The sequence below is a fragment of the Vombatus ursinus genome, unplaced genomic scaffold, assembly GCF_900497805.2.
Source record: "Vombatus ursinus unplaced genomic scaffold, bare-nosed wombat genome assembly UNPS02006874.1, whole genome shotgun sequence".
NCBI classification, from domain to species: domain Eukaryota; kingdom Metazoa; phylum Chordata; class Mammalia; order Diprotodontia; family Vombatidae; genus Vombatus; species Vombatus ursinus.
The window spans coordinates 9,902,953-9,923,155 of NW_020946652.1; the positions used below are offsets into that span (position 1 = coordinate 9,902,953).

At 48.5% G+C, this 20,203-nt stretch overlaps 1 protein-coding gene across 1 annotated transcript; it reads left to right on the forward strand.

Moving 5' to 3' along the window:
* The first annotated feature begins 1,852 nt into the window (after positions 1 to 1,852).
* LOC114033368 (nudix hydrolase 24, chloroplastic-like) lies at positions 1,853 to 18,926 on the forward strand. The gene is made up of 10 exons (XM_027848870.1): positions 1,853 to 1,951; positions 16,114 to 16,339; positions 16,379 to 16,621; positions 16,884 to 17,119; positions 17,202 to 17,265; positions 17,428 to 17,573; positions 17,965 to 18,083; positions 18,188 to 18,335; positions 18,417 to 18,513; positions 18,606 to 18,926. Exons 1-10 carry the CDS (start codon positions 1,853 to 1,855, stop codon positions 18,650 to 18,652), a joined length of 1,425 nt encoding a protein of 474 aa, XP_027704671.1. The 3' UTR covers positions 18,653 to 18,926.
* Positions 18,927 to 20,203: the final 1,277 nt, after the last annotated feature.

Genomic DNA, 20,203 nt, shown 5'->3' on the forward strand with positions numbered 1-20,203 from the left:
GGTAATGCAGGCTGGCACTCAGGGGACCAATTCACTGATGGAGAAAGAGATCTGAGAGTCATCTTCATAGAGATAATCACTGAACCCATGGGAGTGCTGAGATCACTGACAGAAGAAAAGAGGGCCTTGGAGAGAGCCTTGGGGGATACCCACATTTTGTGATGGTGACACAGATGATAGTCCAGCAAATAAGACTGAGAACAAGTAGGCAGAGATGGGAGAACAACAGTGAAATGGTGTTCCATAATCCCAGAAGAGAATGTCCAAATGGAGAAGGTAGTAAGAACAGCTGATACAGAAGTCCAGCAGGATGACAACCGACAAAAGATTTGGTTATTAAGTGATCGTGAGTGACTTGGGAGATAGTAATTCCATTTGAGAGATGCAATCAGATGACAGAATGGAAGGGCTTAGGAACTGAGTGGGAGAAGAGAAAAAGGAAGGAATGCGGCTACATGGATTTTTTGAGGAATCTGGCTGTGAAAAGGACAGACATAGGAGAGAATGGAAAGGCAAGTGAAGATTTTCCAAAGATGGGGTTGGGAATGGAGGATGCAGTCCTTTCATATCATCTGAAAAAGACCACTTACTTGCTGAGGATCACAGGAGATTGTGGCTGTGAAGCACTTTGGCAGCCTCAGGTTGGGTCACCCCAAAAGAGGCTACAGAAATGTGAGCCTAGAAGAAACAGTCAGGTCACTAGGGAAGTGGACTGAGACCCTGCTCTCCGGCAAGCCTGAGTCTTGAGGGGAGACAGGTGGCATGTGTGCCAATGAGTCATAAAGAAGGCATACAAAGCTAGGAAAGACGTAATCCTAGACCTACTGGGGTGACATCCAAGCATGGATGAGGGAGGGCTGGGCCTGCAGGCATTAGGGGATGGCAGGAAAGAGGGGCATGTCAGCCCGAATATGAGATCCTGCAGTTGTGACAGAGAGGATGTGTGCACCATTTATGCTTCCTGCTCCAGAGTAGCTGTGGGATGGCCTGGGCCAGCTTTCCGTTCCCCTGAATCCATGACCAGGGCAGTGATTTTTAGAGTGCACAGACACGACTAGGTTTGGTTCTATCAACTTTTTCTCCCTCCCTCTTGATGGAATTTCTGATTATTTTCACCACTGATTTGAACCGTACAATTCACAGGTTCCCCAATTCCTCGCTATAGCTCTAGACACAATGGGGCGTTCAGATTGGAGGTACACATATGTAAGAATTAGGTTCCTCCAGTTTGGAGTTGGAAGCAATCTCACTGACCATTTAGCAGGAGACAAATCAGCAGATTAAAGCTGGGACACACGCAAAAGAACATGGCTAACAGAACCAATGACTCATTTCTAGGGATGGGGAACTAGGATTTTAAAAAAGAGGGCTAACTTACAGTGGCACAGGAACTAGACTAAAATTTGGGTTATTTGGCCATGGGTTCAAATACTGAAGGCCCCTTCTGACCTTTGAAATGGCCTCAGTCATCTCCCTTCTCTTTCCTGGATCCTACTGACTCTTCTTCAAAATGATACTGTTGGATTTTGATGATCTGTGGTCCTTACCAACACAACAGGGACAGGAACCCTGAAACCGAGACACCTTGAAATGAAGCTGCAGGGTTGGGAATACAAGATGTTCTCCCTTCCATTAGCACTCAGCCTGACTTCTCACTCTCTTCTTAGCCTGGCACCAGAATTTCTCCTTGCCTCCCTGTCCAGCCTTGGCTTACCTCTCAGGCTTTGGCTGGGCACCCAGAACCCTGTGGGGCAGGAACTGGTGAAGATGACTACGAACAGCAAAGACACCTCCCAGGATAAGATCCCCCAATCTCTGGAAGTCAGGTTCCCCACGACCGAGGCCATGGCTCATGAGGACGCTGGCATTGGTGGAGGGAAGGAGCAGGAGTAGCGGCAGCAGCCCAGGGCCAAGGAGTGGTGCCGTTGTTGGCCCCACTGGGCCTGGCAAGGTCTTTATGTCCCCTCCTGGTCTGCTCCACAGAGCCTGAGGAACCAGCAGCCTCAGGGATTTCATACAAGAGAATGTCAGTCATTAAAAGTTCCTGGTCCGGAGCCCTAGGGGCACAGCTGAGCCCCTAGGCTCTCCCCTGGCTGTATGTGCTCCACTTCTGGAAAGTCAACCTGTGGGGCAGGGGCCCTGGGGCCCTACTCCAGCACGGACACAAATGGTTCAGAGATTTGGGGATTTGCCAATTAATCCCCTCCTCTTCTCCCTCCCAAGAAGGGTCTCCCTAGCCCTTCTCCCTTACTGCCAATTCAGCTTCCAGCTGGTGCTTAGCCTCCCCTGGGAAACAACCCCATGACTCAGAAATTTGAGCTGGAGGAGGCCTTCAGACCTTCAAAAAACAGATGAAGAAACTGAGAATCCAAAAGGGAGCCGATCCTAACCCTAACCAAGGTCAGCTGGGCCATAAAGTATAGTTCATGGACTTCACACAGCCACCACCCGTCTTACAGGCTTGCAGGTTGCAGAGCAGGAAGAAACACTGGACACCATCCATTCAAATGCCTTCATTTTCTAGATGAGGGAACGGACGCTCAGGGAGGGGAAGTGTTCTGCCCCAGAAAATACAGGCCATATGTATCTAATGAGGAACTATAATAACACATCCATCCTGCCCCTTAGACTCAAGATTTGGAGTAAGAGGAGCGCTTAGTACAGCGCCTGGCACGTAAGAGGTGCTTGATACTCCTGACTCTTGACTGACTTTGAAAACTCTTTTTTATAGATGAAGAAACTGGCTCAGAACAGAGCAACGGACTGCCCAAGATCCAATGGGCCACATCAAAACCTTCTGCCCCTTAGTTCAGACCACCATCACCTCTGGCCTGCACCATGGCAGGAGGCTGCTAACTGGGCTCCCTGCCTCCAGTCACATCAGGCCCTGCCTGTAACCTCTAATATGTTACTCAAGACACAAACTTCTCCTGATATCAGAGGGCCTCCCCTGCCAGGCCTCAGGCTGCCTTTCCAGTTTTAATGTCCCTTACCTACTCACCGGCTCCACTCTCATCTTTCCCTTTTCTATCCCTAGGCTCTCATTCACCCCATCCTGGAAACCTGGAGTAAATGTCCCCTCACATCTGTTCACTGAAGCTCCTCCCTTCCTTCCAGACACAAGACGGGTGCTCCCCTCCTGGCATCATGAATAGAGAGCTTGTCTCGAAGCCAGGAGGACCTGAGGTCATCCTGCCTCTGACACAGGTTGGCTGGGTGACCCTGGCCTGGGCTCAGAGCAGCTCACTATGACTCCAAGAGACAGAGAAGATGCCCATCTGCCCTGGTGGGACCCTCTCCTTTGGGTTCTTGGTTATTTGTTTTTGTTTTTGAATTTCAATATTAAAGGGTATGAAGCATTACTAGGTCTTGGGTTCAGCCAGAGTGGGGCAGGTGGGATGTTTTCTCCAGCATCATCAGCACCCCTACCCCCACCCCAGGGATTCCATTGCTCAGGGGGCCATAGCACAAGGGCCTTGCCACCTAGTAGCCTCCATTGTGTCCCTAAAGTTTTTGGCAAATATCACTGAAGACGTTTTTCAAATGTCCTCTTGCACTCAACACTAGAAAGCTTTAGGCAGCTGCTTTTACATCGATCATCCTCCTCATCAGTTCCTGAACCTCCATTTCTTGTTCTGTGCTGGTGTTCTCCTGGCAGATGAAGCCTCAGGAGAGAAAACCTAGCAAGTGCAGTCATGGAAGATCTATGTATGCATCTGTACATCTACACACAGGTAATATAAATGTATACACACACATACACACTTTTCCTTCTACTTGACAACTCCAAATACTGTTCTTCAACCATACTGTGATCTCCAGTCTCTCCATCCCTCAGTTCTTTTCCAGACCATCATCCCTGCACTTTTACACTCCCTTCCCTCTCCCAGCCTTCATGACCCAGTTCAACTCTACACTGCCCTCTTCTCTTGAGCCCCTTGTCCCCTTACCCTATCAAAGATCTTGCCCAGTTAAGCCTCTGCCCAGGATCACCCCTACCATCAGCTTCCTTCACTCCAGCTCATGGGCTGCCCAACAAAGCTGGAGAAAATCGTGAAACTGTGCTCACTGGGTCCATTACAAGTTTATGTTATATCATCTCAACTGGATCCACCCTGCAGCAAGGTAATCATAATTGTTTTACTATCGCATGACCACAGCTACTTTTCCAAACCTTTTCATCCCATCTCAAACCTCCCATACCTCCCTCTCCCCTCACTGAAAAAAGTGAGGTCCTTCTCTGGGTGACTTCTTGTCACCTCCTTCTCATCTCCCATCACACACATGCCCTTTGCAATGACATCCTCTTTCATGTCCATCTCAGAAGAAGCGGCCCTTCTCTTTACCGAGGCAAGCCCCTCCGTACGCACAAGTGAGCCCATTCCACTGTCTTCTCCAACAGATTGCCCCTCCCATCATCCCAACTGTCTCATTAATCTTGAATCTCTCCCTGCCCACTGGCTGCTTCCTTACTACCTACAAATATGCCCATGTCTTCCTCATCCTTGACAATTCCTTCCTTTATCTATCCATCCACACCACACGTCATCCTATGTCTCTCCTCCATCTTGATAAAATCATCTACATTCAGTGCTTTCTTCTTCCTCTTTTTAATTCTCTGCAGTTCAGCTTCCAACCTCATCATTCAACTGGAACTACTCTCTCCAATGTTATGAATGACCTCAATCGCAAATCCAATGGCCTTCAATTAATCCTCATCCTTCTTGACCCCTCTATCGCCTTAAATACTGTCCCTCAACTTCTCCTTGATACTTGGTTCTCTATGTGTTTTTGAGACACTGATGTTTCATGGTTCTTCTCTTACCTGTCTGGCTATTCCTTCTCTGTCTCCTTTGCCAGATTTTCATCTGCTTCATGCCTGTTAATAGTGGGAGTGTGCCAAAACTCCAGACCCTGTTTTCTTTTCTTTCTAGACTATTTCACTTGATAATCTCATCAGCTCCCAGGGTTTCAATGATTGTCTCTATGCAGATGACTCTCAGATCTACTCATCCAGTCCTCATCTGTCTCTCTTCTCCAACTGCCTTTTAGAAATATTGAACTGGATATCCCATTGACATCTTAAATTCAACACGTCCAAAGCTGAAGTCATTACTTTTCCCTCCCAATCCTTCCCTCCTTCTAATTTCCCTTAAACTGTCAAAGGTACCCACATTCTCACAGTAACGCAAGCTGGCATCTCAGGTGTCATTCTCAACTCCTCCCTTTCTCTCACCCTCTATGTCCAATCAGGAGTCAAGTCTTGGTATTTCTACAGTCCCAACCTTCCTCCTCTTCTCTGACATTACCAATATTCTGCTGCAGACCTTCATCACCTCACATCTGAACTATGGCAATAGCTTCTTGGGGGTCTGCCTGCCTCAAGTGTTCCCCATTTCAATCCATCCTCCACTCAGATGTCAAACTGATTTTCCTGAAATTTAGGTCTGACCATATCACCTCTGTCTAATCAATAAATTCCAGTTGCTCTCTATTATCATCAGGACAAATGTAAAATCCTGTTTGACTTTTAAAGCCCTTCATAACCTGTCCCCTTCCTACTTTTTCAGTCTTCTTACACCTTCTCCCTTCCATGTCTTTTTAATCCAGTGACACCAGCTTCTTTACTGTTCCTTGTAAAGGACATTCCATCTCTGGACACTGAACATTTTTATACGTTGTGCCTCATGTCTGGAATACTTTCCTTCCTCATCTCTGCCTCTTGACATCCTTCAAGCCTTGGCTAAAATCTCATCTTCTGCAAGAAATCTTTTCCCAGTCCTGCTTAATCTTAGTGCCCTCCCTCTGAGATAACCCCCAATGCATCCTCTATACATCTTGCTTGTACATAGTTGTTTATATGTTGTCTTTCCCAGAAGATGAGGAGTTTCTTGAGAGCAGGCCCAGTGGTTTTGCCTTTCTTTGTATCCCCAACATTTAGCACAGTGCCTGGCACATGGTAGGTGTGAGTGACTCCAACTATACCTATTTATGGAAGCAGCTAGGTAGCACAGTGCATAGAGTACTCACTCTACAGTTAGGAAGACGAGTTCAAATCCAGTCTGTGTGGTTGGACAGATCACTTAACCTCTGTTTGCCTGTTTCCTCTCTATAAAATGGGGTTAGAAGTAGGTTGTTGTAAAGACCAAATAAGATAAAATATTTGTAAGGAATTTTGCAAAGCTTGAAGAGTTATATAAATGCACACACTATCATGACACACACATGTATATACACATACAATACCTATATTTGCATGTGTATGTACATGCACATGCATATACACACAAGTGTATACCAGCACTACACATGCATGCATATAGGTGTATGTGTGTACATACCTACATGGGGTACGCACACACCTTAACGACTGTTTCTATCTGAATACCTGACTTCCATCTTAGACAATACCCATACCCACCACCTCACCACCACACTTCCTGGACCCCTTAGTTCCCCTTACTTTTCCCTTAACTCTTATGTGTCCACATCTTCTTTGATAGGGTCATGGTTATTGCATACTCTGACCTCTGCTTCTGCCTCACCTTATTTTTTCTGAAATTTTTTTTTCAGTCTTTTCATGCATCCATTTTCATGGTGTCCAATTCTCCAGTACTGTTCCCAAAAGTTTTAGTTGCATTTGATACTTACCAACCCCTGGAATGTCCCAGGGCATGACCCTGACTCAGCCTCAAACCTCATACAAACAGTGGAGGTGCCCTCAGTTCTTTTCTTTTTTTAAATAATTAATTAATTTATTTTTAGTTTTTGACATTCACTTCCATAAGATCTTGAGTTTTAAATTTTCTCCTCCTCCTTCTCTTCCCCCCCCCAAGTCAGTGTGCAATCTGATATAGGTTCTACTTATACATTCATATTAAGCATATTTTTCTATTAGTCATGAAGAATTAGAGCTAATGGGAGGAACCACGAGATAAAAGAAACAAAATAAAACAAGAAAAGAAAAGGAGAGCAAATAGTCTGCTTTGATCTGCATTCAGATGCCATGGTTCTTTTTCTTGGTTTTATACACAGAAACCCTCGTTTCACTGTTGTTTCCAACAGAACACACTATTCTCACTGATTACTTTGAAATGTGGACAGCATTTTCTATCGTGAGTCTTTTGGAGTTGTCTTAAATCCTTCTGCTTAGTTTCAAGGTCTTCTATATTCCCTGGTCTCAGACAAAGACTGTATGGAGAAAAGGGATCCCAGTCTCCTCTCTTCCCTCTATCCCCACCATCCCCTCTCTCCCCCCCTGAGATGGTAAGAAATCAGATATACGTTATACATATGCAATTATGTAAAACATTTCCATGTTAGTCATTTTGAACAAAAAGACTTGAATAAAAGAAAAAAAGAAAGAAAGTGCTTCAGTCTGTCTTCAGTCAATATCAGTTCTTTCTCTGAAGGCGGATGATATGCTTCATCATTAGCCCTTTGGGATTGTCTTTGGATCATTGTATTGCTGAGAACAGCTAAGTCATCCACAGTACTTCATTGAACAATATTGCTGTTACTGTGTACAACTTTCTCCTGGTTCTGTTAACTTCATTATGCACCAGTTCATAAAAACCTTTCCAGGTTTTTTCTGAAATCATTCTGCTTGTCATTACTTATAGCACAATAATATTCCATCACAATCATATACCACAGCTTTTTAGCCTTTCTCCACTTGATGGACATCCCTTCAATTTCTAGTTCTTAGCCACTACAAAAAGAATGGCTATAAATATTTTTGTACAAATAGGTCCTTTCCCCTTTTTTGGATGTCTTTGGGATATAGACCTAGCAGTGGTATTGCTGGATCAATACAGTTGATCAGTTTTATAGCCCTTTGGGCATAGCTCCAAATTCCAAAGCCAACTTCTGATGGACTGGAGTCCTCAGATCCTTGCTTTTCTGGAAGTCAGCAATGGGTCAGCTGCAACAGCAGACCTTGACACCCAGATCTCTGGAGCTCCAGACAAGTTTTGGATACTCTCCTCCAGATGCCTAGAATGGGAAAGAATGAACAAAACTCCACAGACCCAGGCCCATTTCTCAGGGCCTGAGGTCAAGAAGGGGAGAGGAACAGGTCATCCTAAGGCTATTCCCCATTTATCATATTGTCTCACTGGCTATCAGTGAAGGATTCACTTCACTCCCTCAGAGTGTCTGCTCAGAAAAGAGAGAGGTTTTCTCCCTTTGACCTTTTCTAGTTATCCAGGCACTACTCCAGCATCATGGCCATCCCATCTCCTTTTCTGTCAATGTTTCCTTGATGATGACCTTGATAACCTGTCTTACATGGAAGACATCACAGATTCCTATCATGCTTTCTGAATTACACTTTGAGTCACCCCCACCTCTCCCACTTTGATTCCTTAGAGACTGAAGCATTCCTAGGTTCATAGTCTTATAGCATGGCCAGGAACAGAAATGTATTCCAAAGCTGAGTCTTTGAGGATCAGCTTGAAGACAGTAAAAATATTCTGTACATTTTCAGATGCCACCCAATCTGTTCTCTTCTTCCTGTTTGATTAAGGGTCCAGGTCATTGTCCATCTTCTGTTCCTGTCACTGAAATAGGCACTGACAGGCCAGTTTGATGGACAATCCAACCAATTGGATGGTGTCATTTGGATGTTATTTCATCCCCCCAGTTCTTCCTCTACAGATTGTCAGGCTGGTTTGTTTTGAGTAATCATGGATCTCAGGGAGAAAGCCCTAAAATAAACACCCCGAGACTTGGTGCAATTAACATATCACCCCAAAACAGAAACACCTGAATTTTGCCACATTAGTTCCCCAAGGAAGCTACTAGTAAGCATGACCAAAACTAAGAATCTCACTTTCAGCAAGCCTAGAGTAGGGAGAACTTTGAAGGTGCCCACACAGAGTGTTTGATGTTTATATTTCTGCCTTGGGCAAGCAACATTGGAATGAGCTCAAGACACAGGCCAGTTGACTCCTGGAAGAAAGGTTAAAGAGACTTGAGGGTTACATCTCTTTTTTTTTTTCAAAGTAATCAGTGAGAATAGTGTGTTCTGTTGGAAACAACAGTGAAAGGAGGGTTTCTGTGTATAAAACCAAGAATATAGAACCCAAGTCCCAAAGTCCATTGGTGTGGGACTCTCTCCTCATAGGCAAATACCCTGCCCTCCATGAAGGTTAGGGTGAGAGCAGGAGAGATCCAACCTTCTTCAGTCTGAGTGCAGTATACATTTGAATTCCAACTCTAAGAGGGAGGATGAAGAGGCCAAGCCCATTTCAGATTACTGGAGGAAAAGACTCTGGGAAGACATGATAGGAGCTGGCAGTCTCCATCACATCCCTACTCCCAGCTTGTTGCACCAGAGACTGTGAGGAGTTTCCCCTTGGGTGAAATCTAGGTGAGATCTCTCTGTGTCTCTGACTCTCTGTCTCTCATTCTCATTCTCTCTCTCTCTTTCTCTTCTCTTCTCTCTCTCTCTTTGTGTTTGTGTGTGTGTGTGTGTGTGTGTGTGTGTGTGTGTGTCTGTTTCTCTCTCTCTCTCTGAGTTACCTTGCTCTCAATGGGAAAGTTCCTTCACTCTGTATTGCCTAACATATATTCTTCTCTGTATACCTTCTCTGGTTTCTGTTTTGCTAGCGATTTGGATAAATGAACTTCTTGGCTATTCATCATGTGTGGAACTGGTGTGGGAGAGGAGTCAAATCTTGGACATAAACCTTGGGGTCCTCCTTCCCTCCCCTAATAATGACAGAGCAATGAGAAGTTAGATTGAGCTTGATCACATCGCCTAAACTAACAGGGAACCAATAGACACCATTTTAGCCCTCTCTCTAAGGAGAGCAGAGTGGCCTCCAGTTTCAATTTCCTGCTTCTCCTCTTGGCAGGAAGCAAAGTCTCTCTTGGAGAAGGGTGGAAGGAAAAGGCTACAGATGCATCTTCTGCTTCACTTTGGGCCACACAGTGATACCCCCCTGGTACGAGCGAGGGAATAGCCTTTTGCCACACGTGGGACCTCACCACATGTCATCCCTCTCTACCAAGAAAACTTATCTGAAGAAGCAAGGTTGCATCCCGACCTGTGTCCAGAGGTTGGAAGGTGGAAGGATGTTGCACAGAAGAGAAGGGAGGAAGAACCTTTAAAGGGTTGTGGTTAAGGTACCAAAAGAAGGAAGGGCTGATGAAGTGGCATCAGCGAACTCAGATGTTTTATTCCCCCATGTGGAAGGGGCTCAGGAGCCAACTTAGGGAAAGGCAAGAGCCTTGCAGCAAGCAGGTGCAGACATCCTGGAGCTGGCCACATGACGAAGAGGAGCCTCTTCGGTTGGCTGTGCAGCCAGGAACAACAGGGTCATTCAAAAGGCACCAATCAGCTAGTGACTGTGCCTCCTTCCTGCCTGGAAGAGTTCTGGCAAGATGAAAAAAGCATGCAGTGACCCTCCCCAGAAGAAGCCAACAGGTGTCCGGCAAACCCCAGCCTTTCTGCATTGACTTTTTCCTGATTTTAGGTGATTGAGAATGTGAATTTTGAGAAGTCAGGAAATGGAGCTACCAGGAGGTCTAGGAGCAAAACCCAGGACAGGCTTGCCACCAGTCCAGGGCTGAGGCCCCAGGATCTAGGAGGACTCAGCCCAGAAGTAACCAAGGCTCATCCATGCCATATGTAGATGTGAAATTGATGTAACTAATGAAGAGGTTTACCTACAATTCCCAGAAAAACCTTAAACCTTTTAGATTCCTTGTAGACTCACTTATCTCTCTTTGACAAAAAGAACCCAGCTTCAGTTTTGTTTACTGGTCCCAGGAAACCCTTCAAGTTTTAGAAACTGCCTTATTTCCCTTTGAAAGCAAACTTCCCCTCCCAGCTCCCTTCACTATCTATTCTCATTGTCTGTTCCAATCACTCAGATGTTCCAAACGGAAATTCTCACCTGGACCCTTTTTTTTTTCCAACCACCTCCCCCATCAACTGGCTTTCCCATGGTTTTGCCTTCCTGGCCATTCCCACCCTTAATCCTCGCTAGGCGCCAGTGTTCCCTTCGCCCCAGCTTGCTGGCCACCCCCATCCAGATCTCCCTAGACCCCTCCTCCCCTCACCCCAAACTGCTTGGCCACTCCTTGGACCCTTCCTCCCATCACTCCAAGCTGCTTGGCCCCTCCCCAATCAGTCTGTACTTAAGGCTCACCTTTCCCCCATTCTGATGCTGAGCTAATTTTTATTTATTTATTTATTTATTTTGTGAAGGATTTTAAAAGCCCTGCAGAGGATTTCATTTTGGATCCTGGAGGTGATATGGAATCCTTAGAGTGTAGAGAATAGGGGAGAGGTGATATACTTAAGTATGTGCTTTAAGGAAGATCCCTGGGACAGCTGAAGAGAGGATAGATTTGTGGCAGGCAAAAAAACCAGCCATCTATTGTGTGAGGAGACGAGGGCCTCCAGCAGGGTGGTGGCAGTATCAGAGGAGAGAAGGGCCATATTCAAGAGATATTACAAAGGTAAAATTGACAGGCATTGGCAACAGATTGGTTTTGGGTGGGAGAGTAAGAAGTTGAGGACGACACTTAGGTTGCCGGCTTGGGTGATAAAAAGGACAGTGATGGTAATAGAAAATTTAGGAAGAATTGGGGAAAAGGAGAATGAATTAGGTTTCAGACATGTTAAGTTTAAAATGTCTATGGTAAACCCAGTTGAAGATGTCTGTTAGGCATTTGGAGATGTGAGGTTAGAGATCAGGAGAGAGATTAGGGCTGGACAAGCAGAAGGAGGGTCACCTGCAGAGAGATGATAACTGAAACCATGGGATGATGACATCGACAAGCACAATTTTCACTGGTTATTTCCACCACTTCTCATTATTTTTAGGGCTATCCTGCTCCTAATATTCCAATGTGATATTTTTAAATGAGTTGATTTACCCAACTGCCCTTCACTTCCATTTCTAACTGGTTGGCAAAGCATATATTTGCTGGATAGGTATTTTCTAGTTCCTTTTTTTTCCTTGTTATGTGGATTGATAGCACTTTAACTTCCCTAGGAAGTGATTAGAGTTTGTGTCTAAGTGTGTTCAGTGTAAACAGCTGTTTTAAATGGGGCAGGCTGGAGCTGAATGTGTTGCGTGTCTCATCTTTTTTTTTTTTTTGTTTGTTTGCTGAGGCAATTGAGGTTAAGTGACTTACCCCGAGTCACACAGCTAGTAAGTGTTGTGTCTGAGTCCAGATTTGAACTCAGGTCCTCCTGACTCCAGGGCCAGTACTCTATCCACTGTGCCACCTAGCTGCCCCAATGTCCCATCTTCTTAGCCATTTTATTAATTCTGTTTTTCACTACTAATTTTGATCTTTGATATAATAAGGAGATGGTATGACAGTACATAGACAGGCAATTTTGAATTGTGTCCCCCATTGATAACTAACTGCTTCCGTCTGTATGTAATTGGGATAGTGGCTCTGGTATAGTTGCAGAGAAAACTCATGAGCTGTATCCCATATACTCTTCTTCTCAAAGTCTGTTATGGAAGATTGTCAAAGTCCTTTCCGTGGCCCAGGTACTAGCCGATACCTTTTCAATAGTAGTTGTGCAGAATTTTCTCACTCTAACACAAAGATCAAATGAGATCCTGGAGGAATTCCCAGGAAAGGGCTGGGGTGAATGATTTGAATAAGTCAGTGACAGCAACAATGAAATCAGAGATGAATTCTTTTCTGGGCAGCGATGGGCAAGACAAGTTAGGGTTGAACAGATAACAATCGGCCTTTGGCTCCCTACATGGGGTGCATTTGTACTGGTCCATCTCACAGAAGAATGAGAATACGAAGGAAGAGTCAACAGCAGCCAAAGACAGCTCCAGAACACAGGTAGCCTCCCAGCGCTGGTAGCAGAAACCGTGGCAGAGCAATTCCAAAGTGTCCCAGCAGATGGCAGCATATCCGCTCTGCAGAAAAGTATCTTTCCCTCCTGTTTCTGTGATGCCGTGATGTGGAGATGGTTAGACAAACCCTTCTTATGCATTAAGGAACTGATTCTCACAGTATCTGAAAAAGGCTTGAAAAAAACCTCAGACGTTCTCATTGTAATGGGGGTCTAACCCATGGCCAGAGACCTTTGGACAGTATCTCCCACAGGGAGAAGGTTGAGAGGGAGAGAGAGAGGGTCCTGCTTCTGGGACTGTATCAACATCATGGAATAAAAGTCCCTAGGAGAGGTTGTGGACTGGTTCCAGTAACTGGGCCCTATCTAATAACCACGTGGAGGCATGACAGACCACAGAAACAGCCCTTAAGCAGCTTCTCTGGCTTCAGTCCTTTCAGCTGTTTTATTCATAATTGGGGTCCTTTATTCACAATGTGTAGTCTAGTGAGAGACTATGGTGTAAGGGAAGGGGCCTTGGACCCTTCTCTCCTAGAGGTCACGTGACCTCTGTCCTTGGTCCAATCTCGTGAGTTTTGGTGGGGCTAATGCTATGTAGAAACTGAGACAAGAATGTTCCCCAAGGTGATGGGGGGGAATATTTATATTTTTTTCTTGCTATAGTATTGAAATAAATACACCTTCATGAAAACTAATTGATTTTAAGTGGTCAAAATGGAATTGGAGCACTAGTTGCTGGAGACTAAAAAAAGATGAGAAGCCTAAAAATAGAGGGGAGGGGTCTCTTTGCCTCTGCCATTAGCTTGAGTTTGTATGGCTCACGAGAAGACTTTCTCTCCCAACCCCTGGGGATATTTTAGAAGCCAGAGGGGTAGATGTAGCTAGCCTGGCTTTGGAAAGTAAGCTAGAACAAATGCTTTATGTTATTGTAAGGTGACCAAGAGAAGATGAGTGTGACCCAGGACTCTCTGGGCCTCCTTAGACCAAGTTTGAACCCGGTGGCTAATCCAAATTATCAATACAATAACAAATATTTGTTAAGCACTTATTATATGACTAGGGCTGGGGTAAGTGCCCCCAAGGACCTTACAGTCTAACTGGAAAAGATAACACACAAAAGCTGAAAAGGTGGAGGAGGGAGGAGGAAGACAGCCTGCTTGGAGGCCTGGTAACGATGGAGTCAGCTGGCAGGAAATAGGGTCCTCTGGGCCTCGGAGCCCTCTTTAAATGGGGGCTTTGGAAGGGTGGAGGGGGGGTTGCTTGTTTGGGGTGGGTTTTTGGTGGTTGGTTTTTGTTTTTATTTGTTGTTGTCATTTTTGCTCAGCTCTCCAGCCCGCCAATCCAAGCGGCAGAAGCAACCGAGTGTGAATCCCAAAGCTGATGTGATCCCAGTGATGAGCTTTTCCTGGGTGCGGGGCAGGCGGGAGGGTATTGGATGAGGCTGGTTCTCATTCTCTCTTTATTTCATTATGTCCCACACAAAGTTTGCCCTGAGAAGTCTCTGAATACAGTTCATGCTCAGGTTTCCCTGTAGATGAAGAACAGGCTCTCCAAATAGAATAACATATGAAGGAAGCTGGAAAGCATCACCAGAGACAAAGAAACTGACAACCAATAACTGTGGGTGTGTTGTTTTCCTCACTGTTCTGGGATGGGGTGACTGACAGCTTGCAAAGTCTTTTACCTGCTCTCCCTCATTTGAAAGGACAGCTGAGAACATAACAGAAATCGTCTATCTAAATGTGTCAATGGCCAAACCGAAGCCAAGCCATAGTGCTAAGCATGCTGGGCTCCCTCCTAGAACCATGTACCAGTCTTTGGAACCATTGCACCAAGAGCTGAAGTCAGAGCGCAAGCCTACCCTTGTGGCAGGCTCTCTCATTCACCATGCTTGTTGCCCACAATTTGGGCATTTGTTCAGACTTCTGAGGACAGAATTGTTAGTGCTGACTCCTTTTCTGGAATTTTCTTCAACACTTAGGGACATTGAGGCATCTCTACCTACCCTATGTTTTCTAGCTTAGTGGACAGACAAACAGATACAGGGTGTTTTCCCCTCCCCTTCCCCACTCCTTTTTAACAGACATGCAAGCCTCCCAAATATGTTCCCTTTTCTTCTAATCCAAAGGTCAAAAGGGTAGGGAGGTGAGGAAATAAAAACCAAGTGACCGTCCTCCCCTTCTCTGACCCACTTACGTGCTTCCTTTTTGCTGGTGTTAGTGGTGGTGGTGGTGGTGATAGCAGCAGCAACAGTAGCAGGAGAAAAAGTAGCAGCAGTAGCAGTAACAGTAACAGAAACCACATTAGCGAGCAATTATATAGCGCTTTAAAGTTTGCAAAGTACCTTCCGACCTTATCTCCTTTATGGCACAACATCCTGGGAGGTATGTGCTATTATTATCCTCATTTTACAGATGAAGAGACTGAGGCAGGCGGAGGTGAAGTGACTCGCCCAGGTTCACACAGCGAGCTAGGAAGTATTTGAGGCCGGGTTCGAACTCAGGCCTTCCCGATTCCAGGTCCAGTTCTCTGTTGTTGGTACCCTCCTCAGAGAGAACAGGAGCTCCTTGGAGGTTAGGGGCTGTCTTCTCTTTCACTTGTCTTTGTATTCCCTGAGTGAAGAGTGCCCAAGGGTGCCCTGGCAGTGTCTGGCTACTTCACACTAGCTGTTCCTGGGAGTGGGGGTGGAGGGGCGGTGTTATTTGGACTAGTGCCTCGGCTAGTCTGCCTGGTTTCAACTCCACGAAACAAGATGCACCTCCCAGGCGAAGCTCACCTTCTCACCAAGGTTTAATTGACACCACCTGCCCCCTTGGCTTGGAGGGCTGGAGGGTGCAGCTCCAAACGCTTCACCTGAGAACAAGAAGCCCCGAGCCGAACGCCGCCCTCCCCTCCTAAAACAACAACAACAACAACAACAAAAACCTTTCTTTTTATCAGTTGTGACCCCAGAGCTCAGCACAGTGCCTGGAACACCGAAGGCTCTTCCTAATTGTTTATCCGATTGGATTCGTGCTTAAGAAATGCATAGTATGGGGCCGCTAGGTGGCGCACTGGATAGGGCACCGGCCCTGGAGTCAAGAGGACCTGAATTCAAATCCGACCTCAGACACATAATACTCACTAGCTGTGTGACTCTGGCCAAGTCACTTAACCTCAATTGCCTCCCGCCCCCCCAAAGATGCATAGTAGGTTAGGGTTAGGGTTAGAACCTCCCCTGCTCAGCTCCGGGGCCCTGAGCTTCCCCAGCGGCCTCTCTCGGTGCCCAGCCCGTGCCCACCGAGGCCCGGGCGCTCCCCGTAGACATTCCGCTATCCCCACCCCTTCGGCTCGAAGTTGAAATGACAAAGGGGCGGGGTCTCCTAGGAGCTTCCCACCCTCGCTCTCCTATTGGTCAGAATGGAAGCGAATTCTCGCCCCAGAGGAGGGAGGGACGTGACGCGAAGAGCGAGCGCAGCCCTGATTGGCTGAGCCGGGCGCAGACCCGGCCGCCCCGCGGGTCACAAGCTCAGCGAGCTGCCCAGGTTCTTTAAGGCTCGCGGAGGCGGACCGTGAACACGAACCGGGCACGAACCGGACCGGACCGGACCCCGAGCCGGCCACGAAGCGGCCCGGACCCCGAGCCGGCCACGAAGCGGCCCGGACCCCGGGCCGGCCGGGGCGGGATGGCGGCGGGCGGCCTGGGCCTGGGCCTGGGCCTGGGGCCGGGCTCGGGCTCGAGCTGGACGGCCGTGATCCGGCGGCTACTGCGGCAGTTCAGCTCCTCCCAGAGGCCAGGTCTGGGGCCGGGCCGGGCAGGACGGGACTGGGGAGCCCCGGGGGACCCCCGGGCTGAGGCGCCTGTCTGCCGCGCTTTGGGGTCAGAGCCCGGGGCTCCGGGGCTCCAGACTCTGAGTTCGGGGGTCCCTGGGCCCCCAGCTGCCCTTAAGCAGCCTTTTGCCTTCTTCCTCCCCCACCCCTCCCCCCCCTCCCCCCCCCTCCCCCACCTCTCCTCCTCTTCCTCCTCCCTCCTCTCACTGGCCCACCTGCCCACCCACAGGGTCCTCAGGGTTTCAGTGCCTCCCACTGGTGGTAGAAGGCCAGCAGGTGGGCCTGGTGGTCCCAGCTGTTGCCCGGGAATTGCGATCCTTTCCCGATGTGTTCGTGGAGGTGGCAGAGGGCCTGGAGGTCCGAGGGGGTCATTGCCCCGAGGAGCGCACAGAGGCAGTGGCGGGGGTCCTGGCCCAGCTGCGGGCCCAGGGCCGCCTGGCAAGGCTGTCGAAGTGGCGAGATGAGGTGAGTGCCCGGAGAGTGAGGAGAGTCAGGGTGCCACGTGGGGCCTATCTCACTCTAATCCCCCCTCCCTCTTCTGGGGCAGGTATATGAGGTGCGGCCCAGTTTTGGAGCCCCAGCCTTATTTAACGTGGAGCGAGCAGCGGCCCGTGAGTGCCACCCTCTGTCAGGCTGTTCTAGGGCAATGAAAGCGGGGAGGAGTCGGGGAGAGAGCAGGCTACTGGCCTGGGATCCCTGGGGCTGGTGGGGGTGCTGGCCCTGGGGTCCTGGGTTAGGAGCCCAGAGGCTCCCTCCTTCCTCTCTTTCCACAGCCTTGCTGGGAGTCCTCCAGTTTGGGGTGCATCTCAATGCCTTCGTGTACCATCAAGACGATGGGGCTGGGTCCCGGCAGATGCTCATGTGGCTGGCCAGGCGGTCCCTTCACAAGGCCACCTACCCAGGCCTGCTGGACAACCTGGTATAGTCCCACCGAGGCCCACTGCCCTGCCTCCGTTCTGTAGACCCCTCAGGCTCTCTGCTTTCCGGTGGGCCCCTTATCCTTGGGTTCTCTCTCCAGCCCAGGCCCTGGAGGTAGGAGGAATCCCATAGCCCAGTGGGTCACATGCTAGACTTGGAATCAGGATAATATGACCCTGTGTGACCCTGGGGACTCACATGACTTTTCTGGCCTCAATTTTCTCATTCGGAATTGGGAATAAGAATAGAACTGACCACTAAGGGTCGTTGTGCCATCTAAGTTCTGACCTCGTGGTGATTATGACAGCTACACAAGAACCTTGGCTCTTAAGTAGAGCAGGCAGGACCTCCAGGGATGCCCTGGCTCAGGGCCTCGCCTGTCTCCCCATCAGGCAGCCGGAGGCATAAGTGCTGGGCTAGGTGTCAAGGAAACCCTGGTGAAGGAGAGCTGGGAGGAGGCCCGGGTGCCCCCCGAGCTGGTGGCGCAGGCCCAGCCAGTGGGCTGTGTCAGGTAAGAGTAGCACCACCGGTCTGGGGGGCAGAGGGTTGCTGTGGCCAGCCCCCAGCTTCGCCCGACGGCCTCTCTCCTCTCTCTCCTTTCTTGGCCGGCCTCAGCTACACTTATGAGGAGATGGATGGGGAAGAGTTTGGGGCTGTGGTTCGAGAGTGCCTGTTTACCTTTGACCTAGAAATGCCTGAAGACTTCACCCCCCGAGTGGGAGATGGGGAAGCACAAGAATTCTACCTCTGGCCCCTGGACAAGGTCAGAGCCAGCCTTGGGGCGTGCTGGCAGTGGGCAGGCAGGAGTCCAAGGCTTACAAGCCTATTCCCTTCTTGCCCCCAGGTCAGGGAAGCTGTGAATTCTGGCAAATTCAAGCCCAATTGTGCCCTGGTGGTGGTGGACTTCCTGCTCAGACATGGCCTGCTGCATCCAGACCAGGGTAAGGAGAAAGGACAGGAGGGCATGGGCTGGCCTAAACTAGGCTGCAGGCCCCTGACCAAACCTCTTCTCTTGCTGCTTCGCCCTTCCCAGAGCCCCTGTACCCAGAGCTCACGGCGGTGATGCACCAGACCCTGTGAGCCATGCCCAGGACACCAGCAGGTGGCAGGACCAGGGAAGAGGGAAAAGAGCCCAGAGCTGGGGCGCTTCTGCCCTTTTTCAGAAAGGGGGCAAGGGTGGCAGCTTCCCAATGAAAGACATGAGAGAGTCGAGGCAGAACTGGGCTCAGAAGGGTCTTCCCGGATTCAGGTATCTGTCCTTGGACATACAGGAATCCAAAAAAGGGGGGCAGCTAGATGGCGCAGTGGATAGAGCCCCAGCCCTGGATTCAGGAAGACCTGAATTCAAATCTGGCCTCAGACACTTGACACTTAACTAGCTGTGTGACCCTGGACAAGTCACTTTACCCCATTACCTCACCAAAAAGGAGGTGTGTGGCCCTTTAAATCCAAACTTTACAGAACAAATCCTTTTATTTCTGTGAAGTCTGGATTCAATCGAAGGGCCGCACTTGAGGATCTAGAGGGCCACATGTGGACTTGAGGCCACGGGTTCTAATCCATGTCTTTCCGCCTTCTCCATGAGAATAGTATGACATACTGTGTCCCCTCAGAACAGATGTCAGCCCAGCTCCTGGGGCACTCCCAATGCTCACAAAAAGACACGTCCATCTTTTCATGGGGTGAGTCAGATAAGAGTCCCTGGATCTCAGTCTCCCAGGTCCTGAATAGTCTAGGCATGATGTGTGAGGGGTAAGCAGATGGCCCTCTCTGGTTCTGCCTGTCTGCTTGCTCCTCTGTCTCATTGGCTCACTCATCATCCCCTATTCCTAAGTGTGGGTGTCTCCAAGGCTGTTCTGGGGCCTCCTAGGATCATAGATGGAGAGCTGGGAAGGGGCTTCAGGAGCAAGGGACTTTTCACTTTGGATCTGTGAGCTTGGATGGGAAATAAATGCTTTTGTTTTCACTCATCTCTCCCCAATATTTACTTCGTTTATGGATTAAGAAAGCAACGTGATTTTGAGGAAGGATCCACAGATTGCAGCAGACTGCCTGACACCAAAACGGTGCCCTCCTGCCCTGGCCTGTCTAGGCCTACTCTCATCTCATTGATGATGTGAGTCGAGGGTCAGTCACTCACCCAGAGTCAAGCAGGTATCAAGTAACTACCAGGTTCAAAGCCAAGTCCCCTGACTTTGCGTCTAGTGCCCTTTCCACGTTGCTGGGTTTTCTTTCTTTTCTCACCCTCCTTCTGGTCCATGGGGTCAGTTATTAGCAAGATGAAGGTGACTCCCAGGCCTGTGTATTCCACTGGTCAGTTAGCCAACAAGCGTTTATTAAATGCCTACTGTGTGCCAGATGCTAAACATTGGGACTCCAACTTCAAGCATAAAGGGAGCTGAATGGGTAGGTAGAGAAAGTGCCAGGGAGATGTCAGCAGGACAGCCCAGGAGAGGGATGTCAACATCTTTGACCTGGGGCGCTTCCTTAAACTTGATCTTCTGAAAGAATCTGGTCAATCAGAAGAGGAGCCTCGGGGCTCTTGCAATGAGAGATGTACTCCAGGGGTGGAGTGAAGGTTGGAGCTGCCAGGGGAAAGAGGTTTCTACGGCTTGGCAGAGAAAGGCCTGG